General features: G+C 60.5%; 1 protein-coding gene across 2 annotated transcripts in view; it reads left to right on the top strand.

Moving 5' to 3' along the window:
- PFKP (phosphofructokinase, platelet) overlaps nt 1-22,208 on the top strand; it is a 55,344-nt gene that overhangs the window by 12,582 nt on the left and 20,554 nt on the right. For both annotated transcript variants that reach the window (XM_047848070.1, XM_047848069.1), the window contains exons 3-10: nt 9,530-9,607; nt 10,652-10,841; nt 11,772-11,937; nt 15,720-15,764; nt 15,876-15,984; nt 18,594-18,689; nt 19,830-19,922; nt 20,522-20,647. In XM_047848070.1, coding sequence (XP_047704026.1) covers nt 9,530-9,607; nt 10,652-10,841; nt 11,772-11,937; nt 15,720-15,764; nt 15,876-15,984; nt 18,594-18,689; nt 19,830-19,922; nt 20,522-20,647 — 903 coding nt within the window. The remainder of the gene's footprint in view (nt 1-9,529; nt 9,608-10,651; nt 10,842-11,771; nt 11,938-15,719; nt 15,765-15,875; nt 15,985-18,593; nt 18,690-19,829; nt 19,923-20,521; nt 20,648-22,208) is intronic.

Here is a 22,208-nt window from a genome sequence, read left to right as displayed (position 1 = left end):
CTTTGTGTCACCACCGGGAAACCCAGACCACCTCCCCGACAACCCTTTCCGTACCAACTTCAAATGAAGAGTCTGAGGTGAGCCGGGGGCCACGGGCTGTGATGTCCCACTTTCCAGGGGCTGACCACTCAGCGGTAGGCGAGGTCTGGAGGGGAGGCGCCCGTGTAGCTTGGACCGGGGCGTTTACGTCAAAACCAATGAGGGATAAATAATCTCTATTTAGGTTTTAAATTTATGAAGCCTAACAAAGTGGAAAACGCGGAAAGAAGAGAGCACGTTTGTGTTTTATTCTGATCCTCCCCAAGACTGTATGTGAGAGTCTAGAAGGGGATCTGAATGTTAAAAAATTACAGCAAATGGGGGGGCGCCTGGGGGGGGGCTGGGTCGGTCGAGCGTCCGACTTCGGCTCAGGTCACGATCTCGCGGTTCATGGGTTCGAGCCCCGCGTCAGGCTCGATGCTGACAGCTCGGAGCCTGGAGCCTGCTTTCGATTCTGTGTCTCCCTCTCTCTCTCTGCCCCTCTCCTGCTCATGCTCTCTCTCTCTCTTTCTCTCAAAAATAAACGTTTAAAATTAAAAAACAACTACAGCAAGTATATTTTGTGCAGTGTTTTCCGCCACGATCCCTCTCCACACTTCAGGTTTCTGCGATATCCCACCACCGGGGACTCCCATTTACGTGACCCCTCGTTTGCGGGATCATTCCTCTCCCGCGCGACTGGTGACAGACACCCCACTTTTCAAATGTCCTGACACAGGAGACCCGTGATGGTGTGTGAAGCCATTAGGTGTTTTGTGCGATTACCGCGATCCCAGCACAGGGCGCCGACGGGATGGCCCGTGCGGCAGGGATGGGGGGGGGGGGCGGTATTTTGCCACAGTGGTTCCTGAAACCGGCTCCAGGCCCTGACCTCCCCCCCACCCTGCCCTGGCCCCCCAGAGCTGGCCCGGGCTCTCCCCCTTCTGGGAAGGGGCGGGTCACAAGCCTCTGCTCGTCGGGCTGGATAACAGTTTGTGTGTTGTTTGCTGGAAAGGTGGTTTTTTTGCCCCGTTCCTGGCTTTGCTCTTCCGAGCTGCGGCTCTGTGGCTCTGGGGTTTGCGTGTCTCCCATTTGGGCTCTGTGAAAAGGATGGGCCCAATCAAAGCGTTGTCTGGGGTGCCTTCGGGGTCACGTCACCCCTGTGGGCGCTGGCCCTGGGCCGGGGCGCTGGTGTGGACAGAGCCCGCCCCTCCGGTGGATGTTTAGCTTGCTACAGTTGCCCGTGTGTGTTCCTGCCGCTGCCGGGGACCGCGTGCACGCGCACCGATGCCCTCTGCCTTTCCATTTGGTTCCATTTCACCCTGGGGAGGGGCTGCCTCTGCCTTGGAGCTCCAGCCGGGACCTCCCCCCCTCCTGCCTGCTGGGGACTGGGGCGGACTCGGACCAGGTTCCTCTCTTGTGACCGACAGCGTGTTTTCGATTCACTGCAGACGATTCTGCCTGGACTCTGGGCGTGCAGCACGTGGGCCCCACAGTGTTTGTCCCCCTCGCTGGGGACGCTGTGGGGGTTCTCCAGGCTCCAGCTCTGTCACCAGCGGCCACTGGGTCTGGAGGGTGACTGCGGGTGCTGGAGGGAGGGGAAGGAAGTCATTTCCGTTATTTCGTAGTTGAAGAAACTGACTGGTGTGTGTCTTTCAAAAAAAGAGACTTTGCTTTTTCTGTGTCTTTTCCTCACGGGCAGAGCTGGGGAGAAAGCCCCAGTCCCCCATCCGGCCGGTGACGGGGATGGGACCTACTACCCCCGGGGACGCTGATGTCTGCAGACATTTCGTGGCTGTCACGTTATTAGGGCTCCCGGCATGTGGTGCCCGGGGACCAGGGACGCCACTCAGCTCCCTGCGGTGCCCAGAACAGCGGCCACAACAGGGAGTTAGTTACCTGGCCCCGAATGTCCACGCTGCCCAGGTCAGCAGGCGGAGGGCGTGCGGTGGGCCTGGTGGCCGCGTGCATGCCAAACCTTTGGGTGTTGAATCCGGCCTAGTAACTGTCAGCATTAATCCTTGTCTGGTTTAAGAGTTCTGTTGTGGTTTTGTTTGTCGTCACCGGCCCTGTGTCCTGGGGGTATTGAGATGGGATAAGTCAGATGAGATCTCTACCACCAGACTTCACCGTCTCCCCAGTTCAGGAATCGCCTTGGGGCACATCAGCTATGCCCGCCCCCAGGAACGTGGGTTCCTTGGGAGAAGAGCATCTTGGGTTTTCTCTGGAAGAGTCTTGACACAGGAAAGCAGACTTCTTCTCCCCATCGTAGGCTCCGCTGCCCGCTTTCGTCCCGACCACTTTTGGGGCCGTATTCTCGGTGCCCTCCCTGAAGGGGTGGGGTGGGTGGGGTCCTGTCGGCTGGGCGAGCCCGGCATCCCGCCCCTCCCCGCAGGTGGGCAGTGCGGAGTCCTGAGTCTGAACAGATCCCGTGTCTTTCAGGAAGGGTCTGTGTGCAGGGTGGTGTAATAACTGCTTTACTGGTGACTGGCACCTCGGGAAGAAGGTGCCGGGGACAAGAGCAGAGGGCAGTGTCTGTGGCTCGGCTCCAGGAACGGCCGGCCCGTGAGTCCCAGCGATGGGGAGCTAACGGGGGCAGCCTGGAGAGGGGCTCCCTTGAACCGAAGGCATCTGTCTGGAGAAGACACCTTGCTTCTCGTGACACCCGTCCCCCCCACCCCCAAAAGAGGAATTCTAGGGAACAGCGTGTCCTTTCTGTCCCCATGGGGGGGCCGTCCTGGGCTCACTCAAAACTCTGTCGCCTCCCACCCTCAGACTTTGCACTGGGAACCGATAGCATCTCATCAAAGTGAATCCGTTCAGGTACCATCAGCTCTTTGTCACCGACGTAAAGGACCCTGTCTTTGAAATCCAACCGACTCTGAAATCTGCCGGTTTTTTTCCTAATTCATTTGGGCAGCAGAATGCTCATCCTTTACCCACCCGCCTAGTGTGACCGTCCCTAGGACAGGCAGAGGGCACCGGCCGGGACCACCCCCTTCCCCACAGTCATGACAGAAGTGTCTCCAGACGTGGGCAGTGGTGCTGGTGGGCACAGTGACCCCTGTTGGGGACGGCCGTCCAAGACCTCTTGGGGCTCAGATTTACAAGATGTTTGGTTTTCTTTCTCCAAAACCTCACTCAGCTGCCTGTCGGTGTGTATAGCCCCCCGCCCCCACCCCCCCGGAGCTTGACTGGAGCTTTCGAGGTTCCCAACGCGCCTAAAGAGTTAAACGGGTTAGTGTTACATAAAGGAAGGGTTTTTGGGTTTTTTCCCTCAGCAGAAAGTTTGTGGGAAGCGTATTGATGGGAAAACGCTGGCAGCCCTGCTCCAGGCCCGGCACCCGGATTGTTCTGTCTGGCTGCAGCCGGGACTGCTGTAAATCCGGGCCAGGACCACGTGCTGTTGTGCTGAGCCCTTGGGCACCGTCTGGGGAGCAGGGGGCGGGTGGCCGATTAACCCGTTCTTTCCACCTGGTGAGTCAGTTGTCGGTTTTTCTCCTTTTCCTCCCAGGCTCGGGTTTTTCCTTAGAGACCTACAGGTGTCTCCAGCTGTTCGGGGACGGCGGTGACGAGCACGTCACATGGTTTCACAGGACTGTGCCCAGGACGAGGTCCCGGGGTTGAGGAGGGCCGTTAAGTCCTCTGTTCCTCCTGTCTTTGGTTGCTAGAAACAGGAGGCCAGTTCTGTCTCCTATAATCTGCAGACTCAAAATCCTATTAGCAGAAGGTTTTTCTGCAGCTTTACAGAAGTTATAGCTCTTTAAACATGACTCACTTAAAAGTCTTTCCTCTTTTTTGTGCGTTTATTTTTTTATTTTACGGAGAGGGGCGGGGAGCTGGGGAGGGGCAGAGGGAGACAGAATCCCAGGCAGGCTCCTTGCTCAGAGCACAGCCCGACGTGGGGCTCGATCCCACGACCCTGGGATCATGACCGGAGCCGAAACCAAGAGGTGGACGCTCAGTGGACTGAGCCCCCACCCCAGGCGCCCGGAGTCTCTCCTCTCGGAGATAACGCTTACCAGTTGGGCATGGGCACACAGACCTGGAAATACCCACAGGCCCGTCTCTGGTCTTCCGAACCCTGAATAAAGGCAGGAATGATTCCCGGCACATTCAGCAGCCGACCTTCTTGTTAAAAGCATGCATGTCAGACTTCCTGGAGAGACGGGCCTCGGCCAGGTCAGAGCCGCGACCCCGGCCTGGCCGGCTTGGGCTGCAGGGAGACCCTGCTTGTCAGAGCTGACTTAATACCCTGATAAACCAGCTCTAATCTGTCTGTTAACAGAGGGGTGTCATTTTCCCCTTCCGAACAGAAACCCCGTTTGCCATGGGGCACGTGACTTCTGACGGGCTGCCTGCGTTCACCGTCTTTAAGCAGGAAATGTCATGCTCGGGGCAGAAAGACAGTGACCACCCAACCCCCACTTTCCAGCCAGGCTGGGTGGGACAGCAGCGGTCCCCTCCTGGCCTGCCCTCCTCTGCTGGGCGTGGGGCGTCCGGGTGTGGTGGGACGTGGGTGCCCCCTGTGCTCCTGACAGGGGGCGAGCAGGCCAGGGTGCCCAGGGTGACTTCTGGGGGGCGTGCTGGCCTGCTCGGACCCGCCCCACCCCTGCCTCCGCCTCCACCCACTCTCCACCCCGAGTGCTGGGAAGGCCAGGTGACCAGAACCACACTCTCTTCTCCTGCAGGTTTGACACTTAACTGTTTCTACATTTTAACTTCCTTAGAGTCAGAACTACTAACCCACAAAGCACCTGTCTAAAAACAGTAGGATGGCCCGAACGAGCAGTCAAGTGTGTGTCCCTTGCAGCTGACTTGCGGGGTCGGCTGCCGGGCTCCAGCAGGCCCGTCCGCACGATTACTGGGTTCACAAAGGTCCTGTGGCCGCACGCAGCCGGATGACGGAGGTAACGGGCATAGGGCTGAGCGTCTCTCCCGCTGAGGGCCCACTCCGCGACCCGTCCTCGGACCGTCCACACGCTGGTCCTTCTTGACACGGCCTTGCCCTGGTTCCCAGTTTAGTGTTTTAATCTCGGAAATATAATCTCCTTCTGGGTGTTTGCCCCGCCCTGTGTTATCACCGCGGGGCCGTGTCATGCTGATTTGCCGTGACCCGCTGTGGCCATGGGTTTTGTGACCGGCCTGGGACTCTGTGTTATCCGCTTTGGCGTGGAGACATCCGATAACGCCAGGGGGCTAGCGCAGCACGCTGGTGGACTGGCCGGTCTCCACAGGCACGCCGTGCGGGGCTCCGCCGGGGCCCGTCCTGTTCTAACCAATTGTAGAATTCGAGAGTCTGACCGCAGCTCGGCGGGACACGTGCAGAGGCGGCTCTGGGGCATTGTCCCCGAGATCCCGGAGCCCTGAGCGCTCTCAGGCCCACTAGGCTGGAGCATGCGGGCCCCAAAGAGCCCTGGGGTTGGGGGGGGGTGCGGTGAACTGGGCGCTGGGTCTGGGAGGGCCTGCTGTGTCACCGGGGGGTCCGCCCAGAATCTCCTGTAACAAAACAGCCGACGTTCCTGGGCTTCGAGGGCACCACCGTGGAGGACCCGTGCCCGCCGCTGTCTCACGCCCACCTGGTTTAGCAGGATGGCATTTCCTGACTCCAAAGCCTCCAGCGGTCGAGAGCGCACCTCTCGTGTGCTTGCCGTTAAGTCCTGCCGGTGACGTGCTCTCGTTTGTGAAGGACTAAAGGGGGAAGCCAAGACACGTATCTACGCAAAGCAGCAGAAGCCCGGGAGAGGTCTCTGGTGTCAGTGGTCACATCTAGAAGACGCTTCGTGGTCGCGATCTTGGCTACAGCGTCCCCGCTGGCAGCTGGAACGTGTGCCACTCAGACGGCGAGATGCTGGGCGAAAAATGCCAGAAACGGGATCCGGAGGGAGGATCGTCCGGCTGAGGAGAAGGGTGGACGCCTCCAACATGAGCCTTCTAAATCACAAGGCGTCTTTCCCATAGCACGGGACTCCGGTTTCCTTCTGGGCCTTTAATTAAAAAAACTTACGCAGTATGAGGTCTCTTGTGGGAGGAAGCCACCCACCGTGGACGGGTTCCGACTCTTCTCAGAGCCGATTTAACAGGTGCCTAAAAATGCAGGTCAGAGTGACCTCTGAAGGCAGCACGGGGTCCTGGGGACAGACTGGGCCCCCAGGCCTCCCTGGACATTGCTCAGGACAGTTCCAAGGGGGTCAAACTGACTTCAGAGTCTGGGGCACGTTTGGGGACGTCACCAAGAGGTGCCGCTCGAAGCCTCCACAGGTCGTCACACTTGGTGCGGCCGCGAAGGGTCTCTCTCTGGCCCAACACCGTGCAAACGAGGGCCAGCCAGGCGGGGAGCGTTACTCTGGGGTAGAAACTCAGTGCGGTTCTTCCGGCTTTTGCGTGCCTTTACTCCCGTGTGAGTCATGGAACTCGCTCTGAAGTCAGACTCCAAAGAGGGTGGCAGAACATATTTTGGGCTCTTGGCTGTATTGGAATAGGCATTCAAACCTCGAACGAGGCTCCAGTAGAAAACAGCTCGTCCGAGCTTGTAAATTATGGTACGTTTGTGTAAAACCGGCCTTCTTGGTTTAGTCACGTCTTCCTGGGAAGCGAAGGACGGCTTAAAACTGCGGTCAGATGTGCCCGAGCCCCCGGCCCCTGCCAGTCACTTCCTCCGGCCCAGCCCACGGGTGCTTCCTTTCCCGTAGACAGCCGCGCCGCGCGAAATAAACCGTCTAGGGAGGATATTCTGCCTTTCCAAATGTGTGTCATGTTTTCTAGGAGGATTTCCCACGTTCCTACTCCAGGAGCAAAGGGATTCGGAAATGTTTTTGTTGAGTCAGTGTTCAAGGCTGAGCGGTGACAATACAGGCAGAGGGAAATTTGCATTCCCCACACAGGCGCCTGCGGGCAGAAGCTGTGGAATGCCTTGCGGGCAACACGAGTTGCCCGAACTGTCCAGGGGTCCGTGCCGCCAGCCAGGTGCAGCGGAGACAGCCCTCGACAAGCTGGGGACACTGCCCCGGCCTCCGCGTCCTCGCCAGCACTGGGGCGCCCGGGGCGGCCCCTTCCCCTGGGTGTCCTTGGTGACCTCAGGACGGAGGGTGCCGGAATTACTCTGGCGGCCGTCGGAGCGGGGGAGCGGCGTGTTGGCTTTCTGGGTGTTGTCGAGGAGTTAGCGCGTGTCACCCTGCCGTGCACGGGATGGCCCTGGTTTGCACCTGCCGTTCTGGCCTCGTTGAAGATGTTTTCTCTGGTCGTCGGCCCGCGCGGGTTTGGGGCTGAAGCATCGTGCTGTGCGCTGGGTCCAGTTCAGCGCAGGCCTGTGTCCTGTGACACGTGCTGTGTCCCTGCATCCCAGGCTTCAGAGAACGGAGCTCGGAAAGCCGGCACCGCCACAGACGTTGAGTGCTGTTCCCGTATCTGAGGAATGGCATGGCGTGTGGTGCGTGCAGAGTGACAGGGTGTTGGTGGGGGGGGTAGTTCTTAGCAGAAACTGGGGAGTTAGTTGGCAGGGCTTGGTGACAGGCAGTCCTGACGCCGGAGGCTCCCTCCCTCTGCGTCCTCTCCCTGCTCTCTGTCTGTCTGTCTGTCGTCTGTCTACTGTCTGGCTACCCGTCTCTCTACCTGTTTGTAACACGCTGCTCACTGTCCCTGGGAGTCCCTTAGAAGCAGGGAGGGCCTGCCTTTGCATTGGTCCCGGGGCAGCGTGTGTGGTTGGTGACTCACAGCGGGCACAGCACAACTCACACCTCTCGGGAGCCCCCCTTCCAGGGGCCGGGCCTGGCCCACGTCACCCTCCACAGACATCCTCGGCGGCCCCATACGTTATATGGACAGGGCTAAAAACGCACACCCGGTAGGCTTTGTCGCTGCCCCACGAAGACGGCCTGTTCTGGGGGGCTGTGGGGAGCCTGAGCCCGGGGGTCACGTCCTCAGTACAGGAGGCGTGGGGAGGCCCGCCAGCTCCAAGGCGAATCTGCTCACGGCTCCCCTGCCCCACTTTAGTCCATTCCATTTGTCCCTCTGCTGTTTGTCACACAGAACACCAGACTGTGACACGTGCATGGGTGTATGTGTATTTAGATGTTTGCATACTATACGGTGTGAAACATTATGTGACTATAATACATTGTATGCAACCTATGTTCTGTGTAACATATAAAGTATGTATTTGCTATGTTTACGATTGTAATTATATTGCTATTTTGTAAACGTATATGGTTGTATATTGTACACAACATGTTACGTGTTACGTATGATGTGTATCTATATAGCCTATAAAAATATATACACAGACACAGGTGTGTGTTGATAGCCTGGTGTCATGTGTGTGACAAACAGGAGAGAGGTGGTCTGGAGTGAAACAGAACAAAGAGAGGTTGAAGGCAGGCCCATTCTGTATAATTTATAGACATACATCATGAATGTATTCTCGCTATATAACACAGATATAATAAGTTCTATAATACGATGTTTCAGGATGTAAAGATAACAGTAATGTATCGTATGTCATGGTATACGATATAATATGTTAATGTGTATCATATATTATTACGATACAGTGTATTAACACGGTACGTTACATCATATGGGAACATATTTTTGACGGGTAAGCACAGGTTCACGCAGTGATTGCCCGTAAAGGCTCCTGTCCTGTTGATTAACTTTCACACACGGTCCCTACTCGTGGGCCATTTCATTTTGAAAAAATCCTTACTTTTTTCTTTCCTCTTGACCTCCACGAGGGTAGGAGATACGAATCCACCGAAACAATCTATTATGATCAACTTTCAAAGTGGTTAGTGCCTGTTCCTTTTTAAGGTTAAATGTCCTGGGGAGAGAGAGTCCGGGCGGTAAAGATGCAAACGGGTGTGTCTGTCTTCCTCGATCTCGTGCGGTCTCTGGGGAAAAGCGAGATGCCCTTAGAGCCGGAAGGTCCTGGTCCTCGGGCGCCTTGACCCCCGCTGGCTCACCGCCCCCTCCGGCGAGTCAGACGCAGCTAAGCACAGGGTGAGGCCGACCGATGGCTGCGGTGATCCTCAGCCGCGCTTTTCAGAAGCCGAGCACGGTACGGCGTGTGTGTCGAGAGCGGCACGGATAGCGGCCCGGGCAAACTGAGGCCCAGACAGGAATGCTTTCCTGCACGCGCAGCGATTGACACCACTGTTTGCACGTGAGTTTGTCACATTGCGATCAGCGTTGGGGGAAGTATCTCCCCTTTCAGCCTGCGTGGACCTGTCAGGTGACAGGCAAACTGGCTTAGTCCCCGTAGTGCCCCGGACGAGTCTGGCAAGAAGTTCCCATTTGTTGGGGGTTAGACTGAGGAAGCTTCTGTGCACGTTTGCCGCCTAGAAGCAGCACGGGTGGCGCCCTGCTCGGAGCCGCTGGGGTCCTAGGGGCTCAGAGTCCTTCCTCCTCGCACTTTTTCACAGGACGTACAGGTGGATCTGACGTCTCAGTAGAGTTTAACCCAGTGTGGTTTTTTTTTTTTTTTTTTACAAGGATGTCCACCCTCTTTCCGCAGGGTTACCAAGGCATGGTTGATGGCGGCAGTAACATCGTGGAAGCCAACTGGGAAAGCGTCTCCAGCATTCTGCAAGTGGTACGTGCTCACTCCCCATACTCTCTGTGCCTCCAAAGCAAGTCACTCTGGTAGCTGGAAACCTTTGGTCCTTCGGCTCCGGTGATGCTGGAGGCGCGTCGGCGTGCTGGCCGGCGTTACCGTCCTCGTCCACTTCTGTGGTAGGGACACATCCTCAACCGGTGGCTTAATTAAACTTTTCAACACGCTTTGCATCGTGCCAGCAGAGGATTATTCTCGCACTGGAGACTCACGCGTGACAGCTGGGGTTCACTTGTGGGCCTTGTCGTGGATTTCGGGTTTGTTTCTGTTTTATTTATTTTTTTTTTTTCCCAACGTTTTTTTTTTTTTTTTTAATTTTTGGGACAGAGAGAGACAGAGCATGAACAGGGGAGGGGCAGAGAGAGGGGGAGACACAGAATCGGAAACAGGCTCCAGGCTCCGAGCCATCAGCCCAGAGCCCGACGCGGGGCTCGAACTCCCGGACCGCGAGATCGTGACCTGGCTGAAGTCGGACGCCTAACCGACTGCGCCTCCCAGGCGCCCCTAGATTTTTTAAAAATTTTCTTTTGTTTAACATTTATTCATTTTTGAAAGGCAGAGAGAGACAGAGCGTGAATGGGGGAGGGGCAGACAGAGAGGGAGACACAAAACAGAAGCAGGCTCCAGGCTCCGAGCCATCAGCCCAGAGCCCGACGCGGGGCTCGGACTCACGGACCGCGAGATCGTGACCTGGCTGAAGTCGGACGCTCAACCGACTGCGCCACCCAGGCGCCCCTCTGTTTTATTTTTTTTTTAATTTTTTTTTCAACGTTTTTATTTATTTTTGGGACAGAGAGAGACAGAGCATGAACAGGGGAGGGGTAGAGAGAGGGAGACACAGAATCGGAAACAGGCTCCAGGCTCCGAGCGGTCAGCACAGCTTCAGCCCGGGCCCGGGGACTGGGGACGGCTGGGTTATCTTGCGGGCTCCTGTGTTCTCTGTGTGTCCACTGATGCGCTGGTAACGCCCGTGTCAGCTCCTGCGGAGAGAAGGCACGGACACACGGTCTGGTTTCTTTCCAGGGAGGCACCATCATAGGCAGCGCTCGCTGCAAGGCCTTCCGCACCCGGGAGGGTCGGCTGAAAGCCGCTGGGAACCTGGTTCAGCGGGGCATCACCAACCTGTGTGTGATCGGCGGCGACGGAAGTCTCACCGGGGCCAACATCTTCCGGAAGGAGTGGAGCGGGCTGCTCAAAGAGCTGGCCGAAAATGGTACGTCTGTGCGCCCGCCTGTCCCCCGGGGGGTTTTCTGTTCCCTCCGTTCATTTGCCGTTCCCTTGGAGCGCTCCGAACTCACGCGTCCGCCCAGCTGATGGTCGCGGGGCGTTTGGAGGTGAGGGTGCGGGTGTCCACCGCCCCGTGCGTCTGGCTCTGCCGGGGACCCCCCGGTGTCTGCCTTGTTGCAAGACTTGAGGTGACTTGTAGCGGAGGACCTTCTGTGTTCCGCGGCCCGTACCTTGGAAGGGTGCTGATGCGGAGGTGAGGCTTGGCATCCGACACGGCCCGCGGCAGCTCATGGCCTCAAGGGACAGCCCCTTCTGACGGGTGGGAAGCTGGCAGGAGCAGGGGCCCCAAGTCTGCGCCGTCTGTCCATGGATGGGAGGGCGGCCGTCAGGTCCCGCGGCACCTGCCGCCCGCTGCACTCGGGCCCACAGCAGGCTCTGTGGCGGCACAGGGGAGTCACTGCCGAGTCCCTGCCCGCGCCCCCCTCGGCAGCTCTCTCCCGAGACCCGGAAGCAGGTCCCCACCACTGCCCCCCACGTCGGTGAGAAATCCACGGGAGCACACGCAGCGTCCCTAAGCTCCCGGGTCTCTGCGAGTGACACCCCCTCACACAGAGGGACGCGTGCCCGAAGCCGCCGACAGAGAGAGGTCGGGTTTTACTAAAGCCAGACGCGGCGTGCTCCCCCTTCCCTTTCTGTGCTGAGCCCCTGTGCCCGGCTGGTGACATCTCCTGGCCGCAGGCTGGCTGCCGTGCCCTCAGCGTGCAGACTGAGCTTGTTCAGAAAACACAACGACACGTGGGAAGCCGGGGCGGAGTGGCGGCTTTGTCTCCCCGGGACGCCCCGCTTCTCGCTGGCCGAGTGCCTGCGGGGTCGGCGGCGGCCCGTGTTCAGGGCCTGCGGTCTGTGTCCCACGCAGGCGACATCGACAGGGAGGAGGTGCAGAAGCATGCCTACCTCAACGTCGTGGGCATGGTTGGCTCCATCGACAACGACTTCTGCGGCACTGACATGACCATCGGCACCGACTCCGCCTTGCACAGGATTATCGAGGTCGTGGACGCCATCATGACCACCGCCCAGAGGTGAGCCGGGGAGCGGGCGCTCGGCTGGGACGGGCCGCGGTGCAGATGTCCCTGCCAGCCCCGGGAGGTCCCCTGGTGGGCATTCTGTGCTGTGGTGTGGACCTCAGTCCCGACCCCGGGACGTCCCCTGGTGGGCATTCTGTGCTGCGGTGTGGACCTCAGTCCTGACCCCGGGAGGTCCCATGGTGGGCGTTCTGTGCTGCGGTATAGACCTCAGTCCCAACCCTGGTGGGCGTTCTGTGCTGCGGTGTAGACCTCAGTCCCGACCCCGGGAGGTCCCCTGGTGGGCGTTCTGGGCTGCGGTGTAGACCTCAGTCCCGACCCTGGGAGGTCCCCTGGTGGGCGTTCTGGGCTGCGGTGTGGACCTCAGTCCCGACCCCGGGAGGTCCCCAGATGGGCATTCTGGGCTGCAGTGTAGACCTCAGTCCCGACCCCGGGAGGTCCCCAGATGGGCGTTCTGGGCTGCAGTGTGGGCCTCAGTCCCGACCCTGGGAGGATCCGAGATGGGCGTTCTGTGCTGCGGTGTAGACCTCAGGCCCAACCCTGGTGGGCGTTCTGTGCTGTGGTGTGGACCTCAGTCCCGACCCCGGGAGGTCCCCAGATGGGCGTTCTGGGCTGCGGTGTGGACCTCAGTCCCGACCCTGGGCGGTCCCCTGGTGGGCATTCTGGGCTGCGGTGTGGACGTCAGTCCCGACCCTGGGAGGTCCCCTGGTGGGCGTTCTGGGCTGCGGTGTGGACCTCAGTCCCGACGCCGGGAGGTCCCCCAATGGGCATTCTGGGCTGCAGTGTAGACCTCAGTCCTGACCCCGGGAGGTCCCCAGATGGGCGTTCTGGGCTGCAGTGTGGGCCTCAGTCCCGACCCTGGGAGGATCCGAGATGGGCGTTCTGTGCTGCGGTGTAGACCTCAGTCCCAACCCTGGTGGGCGTTCTGTGCTGTGGTGTGGACCTCAGTCCCGACCCTGGGACGTCCCCTGGTGGGCATTCTGTGCTGCGGTGTGGACCTCAGTCCTGACCCCGGGAGGTCCCATGGTGGGCGTTCTGTGCTGCGGTATAGACCTCAGTCCCAACCCTGGTGGGCGTTCTGTGCTGCGGTGTAGACCTCAGTCCCGACCCCGGGAGGTCCCCTGGTGGGCGTTCTGGGCTGCGGTGTGGACCTCAGTCCTGACCCCGGGAGGTCCCCAGATGGGCATTCTGGGCTGCAGTGTAGACCTCAGTCCCGACCCCGGGAGGTCCCCAGATGGGCGTTCTGGGCTGCAGTGTGGGCCTCAGTCCCGACCCTGGGAGGATCCGAGATGGGCGTTCTGTGCTGCGGTGTAGACCTCAGTCCCGACCCCGGGAGGTCCCCAGATGGGCGTTCTGGGCTGCGGTGTGGACCTCAGTCCCGACCCCGGGCGGTCCCCAGATGGGCGTTCTGGGCTGCGGTGTGGACCTCAGTCCCGACCCTGGGCGGTCCCCTGGTGGGCGTTCTGTGCTGCGGTGTGGACCTCAGTCCCGACCCCGGGAGGTCCCCTGGTGGGCGTTCTGGGCTGCGGTGTGGACCTCAGTCCTGACCCCGGGAGGTCCCCAGATGGGCATTCTGGGCTGCAGTGTAGACCTCAGTCCCGACCCCGGGAGGTCCCCAGATGGGCGTTCTGGGCTGCAGTGTGGGCCTCAGTCCCGACCCTGGGAGGATCCGAGATGGGCGTTCTGTGCTGCGGTGTAGACCTCAGTCCCGACCCCGGGAGGTCCCCAGATGGGCGTTCTGGGCTGCGGTGTGGACCTCAGTCCCGACCCCGGGCGGTCCCCAGATGGGCGTTCTGGGCTGCGGTGTGGACCTCAGTCCCGACCCTGGGCGGTCCCCTGGTGGGCGTTCTGTGCTGCGGTGTGGACCTCAGTCCTGACCCCGGGAGGTCCCATGGTGGGCGTTCTGTGCTGCGGTATAGACCTCAGTCCCAACCCTGGTGGGCGTTCTGTGCTGTGGTGTAGACCTCAGTCCCGACCCCGGGAGGTCCCCTGGTGGGCGTTCTGTGCTGTGGTGTGGACCTCAGTCCCGACCCTGGGAGGTCCCCAGATGGGCGTTCTGGGCTGCGGTGTGGACCTCAGTCCCGACCCCGGGCGGTCCCCTGGTGGGTGTTCCGTGCTGCAGTGTAGACCTCAGTCCCGACCCCGGGAGGTCCCCAGATGGGTATTCCGTGCTGCAGTGTAGACCTCAGTCCCGACCCCGGGAGGCCCCTGGTGGGCGTTCTGGGCTGCGGTGTAGACCTCAGTCCCGACCCTGGGAGGTCCCCTGGTGGGCGTTCTGGGCTGCGGTGTGGACCTCAGTCCCGACCCCGGGAGGTCCCCAGATGGGCATTCTGGGATGCAGTGTAGACCTCAGTCCCGACCCCGGGAGGTCCCCAGATGGGCGTTCTGGGCTGCAGTGTGGGCCTCAGTCCCGACCCTGGGAGGATCCGAGATGGGCGTTCTGTGCTGCGGTGTAGACCTCAGTCCCAACCCTGGTGGGCGTTCTGTGCTGTGGTGTGGACCTCAGTCCCGACCCCGGGAGGTCCCCAGATGGGCGTTCTGGGCTGCGGTGTGGACCTCAGTCCCGACCCCGGGCGGTCCCCAGATGGGTGTTCCGTGCTGCAGTGTAGACCTCAGTCCCGACCCCGGGAGGTCCCCAGATGGGTATTCCGTGCTGCAGTGTAGACCTCAGTCCCGACCCCGGGAGGTCCCATGGTGGGCGTTCTGTGCTGCGGTGTAGACCTCAGTCCCAACCCTGGTGGGCGTTCTGTGCTGTGGTGTGGACCTCAGTCCCGACCCCGGGCAGTCCCCTGGTGGGCGTTTTTGGCTGCAGTGTAGACCTCAGTCCCGACCCCGGGAGGTCCCCAGATGGGCGTTCTGGGCTGCGGTGTGGACCTCAGTCCCGACCCCGGGCGGTCCCCAGATGGGTGTTCCGTGCTGCAGTGTAGACCTCAGTCCCGACCCCGGGCGGTCCCCAGATGGGCGTTCTGTGCTGTGGTGTGGACCTCAGTCCCGACCCCGGGAGGCCCCTGGTGGGCGTTTTTGGCTGCAGTGTAGACCTCAGTCCCGACCCCGGGCGGTCCCCAGATGGGTGTTCCGTGCTGCAGTGTAGACCTCAGTCCCGACCCCGGGCGGTCCCCAGATGGGTGTTCCGTGCTGCAGTGTGGACCTCAGTCCCGACCCCGGGAGGCCCCTGGTGGGCGTTCTGGGCTGCGGTGTGGACCTCAGTCCCGACCCCGGGAGGTCCCCAGATGGGTATTCCGTGCTGCAGTGTAGACCTCAGTCCCGACCCCGGGAGGTCCCCTGGTGGGCGTTCTGGGCTGCGGTGTGGACCTCAGTCCCGACGCCGGGAGGTCCCCCAATGGGCATTCTGGGCTGCAGTGTAGACCTCAGTCCCGACCCCGGGAGGTCCCCAGATGGGCGTTCTGGGCTGCAGTGTGGGCCTCAGTCCCGACCCTGGGAGGATCCGAGATGGGCGTTCTGTGCTGCGGTGTAGACCTCAGTCCCAACCCTGGTGGGCGTTCTGGGCTGCGGTGTGGACCTCAGTCCCGACCCCGGGAGGCCCCTGGTGGGCGTTCTGGGCTGCGGTGTGGACCTCAGTCCCGACCCCGGGAGGCCCCTGGTGGGCGTTCTGGGCTGCGGTGTAGCATCTTGTAGAAAGTGGGCGCTCTCTGAACTTAGGCACTGCCATCGGCAGGAAGCAGGCTTTGCTTCTAACTTGGCTGTCGCAGGGCCTCTCTCTGTGCTTTTCATGCTGTTCCCAGGGGTGGCAAGTCGATGTTTCCTTGTCTCTTTTGCAGCCACCAGAGGACCTTTGTGCTTGAGGTCATGGGGAGACACTGCGGGTACGTATGTGCGGGTGCCGTCTGCGTGGCCGGGACCCTCGGCCTGGCCCCTTGGCCGGTCCACGCGGGAGCCCGCCGCTGCCTTACGAAGCCACCGCCCTTTCCAAATAGGTACCTAGCCCTGGTGAGCGCCCTGGCCTGCGGGGCAGACTGGGTGTTCCTTCCAGAATCTCCCCCGGAAGAAGGCTGGCAGGAGAACATGTGCGTCAAGCTCTCGGAGGTAACGCGCGTCCTGTTTCCCGTGCCTCGCAGCGGCTCCGGTCACACCGCTCTAACCGTGACGGGTGACAGCTGTGGGATTTCCGGCGGGGACGGACTTGGAGACACGTGGGAAGTGTGGGGCTCTGAAGCGAGGTTGAGCTCAGGGCGTCGGGTCTGCTGGCTCCTCGTGGCTCCGTCTGCTCCCCAGCGATGCAGAGTGCGGGAGAGAAACGCCCAGAACGCTGTTCTCCCTGCACGGCGGCCGCTGGTGCTCGAGGTCGTAGAGGCCGTGGCCGTAAAAGGAGTCGAACCTGGGGAGCAAATCCGCTTCCTGTTCCTCCTGCGCTTACCAGCGTGAACAGACCCGCGCTCTGACCGCCGTTTCCGCACACGCCATGCGGCCCAGGTCACAGCCCCCCAGCTCCCCCTCGTGGCCCCCGCCCCTCTGGGCGTGCCTCCGGTTGGATCCTTTACCGGTCGCCCAGAACCAGGCTTTTCCCGTCCTCGTGTCTGTCGTCTGTGGCTCCCGCCGTGCGTTATTAGCCCCGGGAGGCACATGAGGTCAGCTCTCAGGACAGAGTCCCCGTGCCTGGTGAATTTCCCTGCCGTGTCACCGCTGCCCTGCGGGGATGTCTTTAAGCGTGTGGCGTAGGCCACTGACGGTCATACTTAGCAGACACTTGGGCTGAGGGTGCACCGGGGACACGTGTGCGGTAAGACATTGCCGTCACCTTCAACGTGACGGGTTCCGAGAAAGGACTGTGGGCAACAGACAGAGGACGCTCTGACCTAAAAACAGCGTAAGAAACTCCTGATGGACGCCGCGCCCTTGCCAGGAAGAGCCCCGCATGTAGGAAGATGAAGCTTAGGGAGGGGACCGGTGAAGCCACCGACGTCCCGGGTATGCGCGTTACCGGTGACGTATTAGACACGCTCGGTGTTTCTCGCCTCTGACCCGGGGACGTGGGAGGCACCCCCACCGGCCCGTTGGCGTGGGGCCACACGTGGCTGGCTGCGTGAGAAGCACAGTGCTTCTGCGTCACTCACCGCGCCCCCCCCTCCCCCCCCGCTGGGGGCCATACCCGTCCCTGCCCGCCACCAGTCCCCCTGCCCCGGGCCTGGCCCAGGACCACGCCATCTCGGGCCACGTTCTGGCCTTCGGGACGAGGAGACGCGGGCCTGCTCTGGGGCCGCGCACAGCGGGCCAGAGGGGCAGCAGCAGTGAGGCTGTTACCTGGGGGGTGGGCGCTCGTGTTTAGCTTTGCCCGTCGTTTCCGTAACCGTGTGGTCTTCTCTGCAAACGTCCTTGGGTTTCAGACTTTGTAAACGGCACTGCGAGCTGGGATGAGGACAAGAACGTGGTGGGGTCCCCGCGTTAGGTGTCGGCAGACTGAGGGCGAAACGCTGATCATTCGATCCGCAAGGAATTTTTATCGGGCGTGAACGTGGCGCTGGGAGCATTTCCCCAAATGTCCCGCCCGATAAACGGGCCCAGGAAGCACACCTCACAGCGTCCGCCAGATTCTGGCTACTTGGGTTTGAAATCGGAAAGGCCGCCCCAAGGCAAGACCCGGGCTCGGGCCCCGGCCCCAGGTTCCTCCGCTGTGCCTCGGGGAGATGCTTCAGCTCCTAGTGACCCGGGGGGATTCGTGGGTGCACGGGTCCCAGTGGGGAGCCAGGGCTCCTGCCGTGCCCTGTTCGGGGCTCGGGGCCTCCCTCCCCACGTGAGTGTGGGTGGCGTGTGGCCACGTGGCCAATCCCGTATTCGTGGACACGTCGTAATCACTTGCGACCACATCTTCGCACGTCTGAGTTCCTCCAAGTAGAGCAGCTTAGTATCTGTCTAGTAGAGGAGAAAACCACCCCGCAGCAAACAGCCTGTGTCCTTGTGACACCCCCCCCCCCCCGAGGGACTGCCCACCTGTGTGACGTCTCCCGGCCTCCCCGGGAGGGTCTTTAACTTGGGACTCGGTAGACAATGTCCTTGCTGACCGTGGTTTCAGCACATCGCTGGGTGTCACCCCCCTCCCCCCCCAGGGGGCTGCGGGGACAGCAAGTGTGGGCTCAGTGCCAGGCTGGCCGGTCCTGCACAGGTGTGGCTTCCCCACGTGCGTGCTCTCTGTGCGACCCCCCCCCCCCCCCGCCTTCTGCATGGGCCTGGGGCGCCGTGCTCCCCTCCCCCCACCCCTGCACAAGACTGGGGCTCTGTGCTCCCCCTGCCCGCCCAGGCCTGGGGCTCCGTGCTCCCTTTGCAGGGGCAGGAATTCCCTGCCAGGTTCACAGTGAGTGGGTGGGAGGCTCTGGCTTCAGGAGGAGATCATAAGCCTGGTTTGCGGTATAGACGTGTTGCTGGGGCCGATGGCTGAGCTCACCGCCTTCTGGGACCAGATGGCAAACGAGCGTGGTCCCCAGCCTGGAGTCACCTGGATGCTGGCCTGTGTCCGGGATGACCAGCCTCCCCCAACCCCGACCCCCCTCACCCAGAGCGCCTTCACCAGCCCGCGGTAGTCGGTGACCCGTGTGCAAACTTGGGTGAAGATCTCTACCTGGAAAGAGGCCAGTGCATTTGGGGCAAAGGGCCCTGGGTTTGTCTCTTGTTAAAAACGATTTCGGTGTCCTGTTTCCTAGAACCGTGCCCGGAAGAAAAGACTGAATATCATCATTGTGGCGGAAGGTGCCATCGACACCCAAAATAAACCCATTACCTCTGAGCAAATCAAGGAGGTGAGTGTGTCTGGTTTCGTAATTCTCAGGCGCCAGCCTAGAAGTGGGGGATTTTAACAAGGCTGGCGGGGTTCGCGTTTGGAACGTTGTGTTATTATCATGAAAACGTTTTTTGTTCTTCCTGATGTTTAAAAATGTTTTGGTAATGACTCATAACTTTTAACGGCAGGAGACTCCCGCGGCTCCCGCGTACTGTCCTGAATATCCCCAGAGGCCTGGGAGCCGCCCTGACAGTTGAAACGCAGCAGGGGAGGGACAGGGACAGGGGGTCCCGGCTCCGGGCGCCCGCTGCCCGCCAGCGACAGGGGTCGGGCCCCAGTGTTCTCACAAACAAGATTGCCTTCTTGGGTTCACACCTGTGCTGCGTCCGGCCTCCAGGGCAGCCTTGTTGCAGCAGGGCTCGCCCGAGGGCGCTGGCTTGTCACAAGGACCCCGGACGGGAGGGATGGGCCGGCTCTCCCGTTAGGCCGGCGATGGCTCATGTCTGGACAGAACGCGGGGGAGACAGACAGACGGGCAGGCAGCCTCCGGTTGAAGCTGTCCATCAGGGCAAAGGACGTTATCGGCTGCCTTTGCGAACTGGTTTCTCTGTCCTGCCTTTCGTTCCTTCCCAGACCAGCCGTGCAGCTGAGTATTAGAACAGGGGGATCTGTCTGGGAAAGTTATCTGCCATTATCGACAAGAAGTAATCAATAAGATCAAAGACTTTCCTTTTCCCGCTTAATCAAAGTTGAGATTGATCATGGGATACGAGAGCAGGACGGACCCCAGGCGCCACCTGGCCTGGCCCGTTGCTGGTACAGGAGTTAAGAGGGGTGAGTGCGGATGGCAGCCCGGCCTGGCGACGCCCACATGGGGCCGCCCTGGGGGGACCCCGTGGCTGACCACGGCGTCCACGCTGTGCTTTTCATTTACAGCTGTGCAGACTTACGGTGGCTGGGGGGGAGACGTCTGCATTTCTAGAAGGTATTAGTAATGATGTGCCCTGATCTCAGCTCACCATTCACCTAAACGTTCCTCTAGGAAGCGAACTTTAGACACTGGAAGTCTCCCCCGCGTAGGTCCGAGGAAAGGACTCCTGAGTCCCCAGCCCCGGCACAGAGCACGAGATGACGTCCTGTGTCGCTCTGTTTCCCACAGCTTGTGGTCACGCAGCTGGGGTACGACACGCGGGTGACCATCCTTGGACACGTGCAGAGAGGCGGGACTCCTTCAGCCTTTGACAGGATTTTGGTGAGTGAGGATAGACGTCGTGGGGCGCCTCCCCCCAGGAGCGAGAAGGAACGTGTTACCGGGAAGTCCGACGCTCACAGAGCCATCCGGTGGCCATCCGGTGAAGAGCGTCCCTGCCTGCAGAGCCCGTGGCTCGTCCTGGAGACCCGCTCGGCCCCCCGTCACCCAGACGCTGGGGGACCCCCAAACACGGGGTGCTGAGGGGGAGGGGGACGCATGCAGGTTTCTAGACGCAGGTCCCAGGGTCAGCAGAGGCCAGTCCAGACTCGTGGGTATTGGTCTGGGTGCTCTTTGCACCTCCGAGCCCCCTTCAGGGCCCCCCGCCAGCCACCGCCTAGTGGGGTCGAAATCTCGTCGAAATCTCCCCATTGGCGGTGGGTTAGACATGATAGGACAGACCGTAAGGACTCATCAGGACCCATGCCAGGGGGACGGGGGGACGGGGGCACGCTGGGTCTGGCTGAACATGGGCCAGGCCTCTGCTCACGGGTGCGTCTGCTCACGGGTGCGTCTGCTCACGGTCGTGCCTCCCCGGAGCTGGTGGACGTGCTGCCTGGACCTGTGACCTTGCCTTTGACCTTCGCGATTGTCACTTACAGGCCAGTCGCATGGGGGTGGAGGCCGTGGTCGCCCTTCTCCAGGCCACCCCAGAGACCCCGGCCTGCGTGGTGTCGCTGAGCGGGAACCAGGCCGTCCGCCTGCCCCTGGTGGAGTGTGTGCAGATGGTGAGTTCGCCCGGGACGCCGGCCGCCGCCTGTGGGGGAGGCAGGGGCTCGGTGACACCAGGACGGAGGCAGCGCGCAGCGGAACCTCCCCAAAGATGAGCTCCGTCTGTCGGGAAGGAGCGTGTGCACATCACCCGTTTCTGCCGACAAGACGAGATGTGTCGGGACGCGGGTCTGTGAGGCATCCGGGGGGGGCTTCACGGGGTGCGGTGGACGGGGCGGAGCCTCTCTGACGGCAGCCGCCCCTGCCCTCTGTCCCCGAGGACATTCCCATCTGAGACGTGGCGCTGGAATGGCTAGCTGGGGTGACATCCTGGGGTGCACCAGCCTCCTTCGGGCTCCGGGGGTGGGGCCCCTGCACGCAGCAAGGCGGGCTGGGGTTTTCGAGGCAATTGGGCACTACGTGAGGTGGCAGCGAGCTGCATCAGACGTTGTCAGTGTCTTGTCTTTCCCGAGGCCTGTTGGTTACTGTCCTTTTATTTGGCCTTTCCGGTGGCTCTGAAGCGTTTGTACTTTATAACCTGTACAGAGAGGTGATGAAGCAATTCGGTCTTGGACTTGTTGCAAGTGGCCATAGAAACGTAATTGCCAGAAGGCTTTGGAGTGAATAAATGTGTGTGCAAGTGTGCATGGCTACGTGTGTGTATGTGTGTGCATGTTTGTGTGCAAGTGTGTATGGCAGTGTGTGCGTGCATGTATGTATATGTGTGCACAGCTGCGTGTTTGTGCATGGCTACATGTGTATATTGTGTGCATGTTTCTGGCTGTGCACCTGTGCGTGGCTACGTGTGCATGTTTCTGTGTAAGTGTGCATGTTTCTGTATGTGCAAGTGTGTGCAGCTGCGTGTGTTCACATGTGTGCGTGTTTCTGTGTGCACACGTTTCTGTGTGTGCAAGTGGGCACGACTGCGTGTGCATGTTTTTGTGTGCAAGTGCGCAGAGCTGTGTGTGTATGTGTGTGTGTTTCTGTGTGTGCATGGCTGTGTGTATGCAAGTGTGCATGGCTATGTGTGTGTACGTGTATGCATGTTTCTGTGCAAGTGTGCGCAGCTACATGTGTGTGCATGTTTCTGTGTAAGTGTGCATGGCTGCTTGTGCATGTTTCTGTATGTACAAGTGTGTGCGGCTGCGTGTGTTCACGTGTGTGCGTGTTTCTATGTGTGCAAGTATGCACAGCTGTGTGTGCATGTGTCTGGGTGTGCAAGTGGGCACGACTGCGTGTGCATGTTTCTGTGTGCAAGTGCGCACGGCTGTGTGTGTATGTGTGTGTGTTTCTGTGTGTGCATGGCTGTGTGTCTGCAAGTGCATGGCTACGTGTGTGTATGTGTATGCATGATTCTGTGCAAGTGTGCGCAGCTACATGTGTGTGCATGTTTCTGTGTAAGTGTGCATGGCTGCTTGTGCATGTTTCTGTATGTGCAAGTGTGTGGGGCTGCGTGTGTGTTCACGTGTGTGCGTTTCTGTGTGCACACATTTCTGTGTGTGCAAGTGGGCACGACTGCGTGTGCATGTTTCTGTGTGCAAGTGCGCACAGCTGTGTGTGTGTGTTTCTGTGTGTACA

This window comes from Prionailurus viverrinus, unplaced genomic scaffold (genome assembly GCF_022837055.1).
Source record: "Prionailurus viverrinus isolate Anna unplaced genomic scaffold, UM_Priviv_1.0 scaffold_51, whole genome shotgun sequence".
Taxonomy (NCBI): Eukaryota; Metazoa; Chordata; class Mammalia; order Carnivora; family Felidae; genus Prionailurus; species Prionailurus viverrinus.
The sequence above is the reverse complement of the archived record's forward strand: the minus strand, read 5'-3'. Positions and strand labels throughout refer to the sequence as shown.